Source organism: Ochotona princeps, chromosome 4, assembly GCF_030435755.1.
Source record: "Ochotona princeps isolate mOchPri1 chromosome 4, mOchPri1.hap1, whole genome shotgun sequence".
In the NCBI taxonomy this organism is placed as follows: Eukaryota; Metazoa; Chordata; class Mammalia; order Lagomorpha; family Ochotonidae; genus Ochotona; species Ochotona princeps.
In genome coordinates, this window is record NC_080835.1 from 14,010,209 (window position 1) to 14,011,869 (window position 1,661).

General features: G+C 46.1%; 1 protein-coding gene across 1 annotated transcript; it reads right to left on the reverse strand.

Moving 5' to 3' along the window:
• Positions 1–961, reverse strand: LOC101525993 (olfactory receptor 4X2). The gene has a single exon (XM_004585578.2). The coding sequence runs from the start codon at positions 928–930 to the stop codon at positions 1–3; it is 930 nt and encodes a 309-aa protein (XP_004585635.2). The 5' UTR covers positions 931–961.
• Positions 962–1,661: the final 700 nt, after the last annotated feature.

Consider the following 1,661-nt stretch of genomic DNA (forward strand, 5'->3'; position numbering starts at 1 on the left):
CTATGTCACATCCAGTTTCATTGTCCTTGTCCATAGCTTCTTCATTGCCTTCTTCATTTCAGCATTTCTCAAGGAGTAGATGACAGGGTTGAGCAGTGGAGTTATCACTGTGTAAAACACAGCCACCATCTTGTCCACAGTCAGGGTGGTGGAAGGCCTCATATAGATGAAGATGCAGGGCCCAAAGAACAAGATAACCACAGTAATATGCGATCCACAAGTGGAGAGAGCTTTACGTCGCCCCTCAGAACTCTGGGACCTCAGATGGAACAAGATGATCACGTATGATGCCACAAGGACCACAAAGCTGATCACAGACAGGGTCCCACCATTGGCAACAATGAGCAGCCCAATGAGGAAGGTATCTGAGCAGGCAAGTTTGAGCAAGGGAAGCAGGTCGCAGAAATAGTGGTCAATCACGTTGGGGCCACAGAAGGGCAAATGGAAAACAAGAATGATTTGGGCAAAGGAATGCACAAAGCCTCCTACCCAAGCTATTCCTATGAGGACAGCACATACCTGGCGGTTCATGATGGTGGTATAGTTGAGGGGCTTGCAGATGGCCACATAGCGGTCATAGGCCATCACAGTAAGCAGAAAGATCTCAGTGCCACCAAAGAAGTGGATGAAGAATAGCTGTGTCATACAGCCCCATGGAGATATGGTTTTCCTTTTTGCCAGTAGATCTAAGATGAGTTTGGGGGCTGTTGTAGAGCAGTAACAGATCTCCACGAAGGACAGGTAGCTGAGGAAGAAGTACATGGGGGAGCCAAGACTTCTGCTGGTCAAGACAGTGAACACAATGAAGAAGTTCCCCAGCACAATTGCTGTGTACAAGAGCAGAAATATCACAAAGCAAACTCTCTGCACATTCTGGTTAGAAGAAAGACCCAGAAAAATGAATTCGGTCACATTATATGTGCTAGCCATAAGGATGCCTCCAAGAGTCAACAATCTGGGTGGTGTGGTCTGAAATGATATAAAGCAAATCTCTGTTAAGTGAGAGAATTACAGTAAAACCCCTGCATATCTGACAAGTTTGTGTGCCAGCTATTGAAAGACAAATAGACTTTAGCTTTGTGAAGAAGGAAGATCGTTTCTAAAAGGTAGAGGGAACTTCTCTTACACCCCTCTGAGTCTTCAGAAGAGAAGTCAAAGTCCCTTTGACACTCAGCATCGCTTATTTCTGCTTTCTCCTCTCATTCTCTCCCTTCACACTTGATCACCTACTGACCCTGTTCCCTTGCTGAGGTTCAGCTCAGTCCACGTACAGCTCTCCTTATTGGTATTGTGACTTCAGTCATATTCTTCCAGTGACAACAAAGTTCCAGGACTTCCACCACATCCACTCCTGCTCTGACAAATTCTTGTAGATGGCCAAACCTTGCATGTGCTCAGGCATTCAACAGCACTGACTGATGTGTGAACTGCTTTGGTGTGTTCTAGACTTTTATTCAGTGTGGCCAAGGTCCATCTGTATCAATCCACCACTCCTACTGTGTGACGTCAGGGCAGCAGAGACCAGGAGCCAGATGACTTCCACTTAAATCACAAAACTACCTTCCTCCAGTGAACGCGATAGGCTCAGGGGAGTGAATGCCACCAGGAAACAGGGAAATCATGGATAGAAGTTACAAATACAGAAACAAACAGAGGGCATA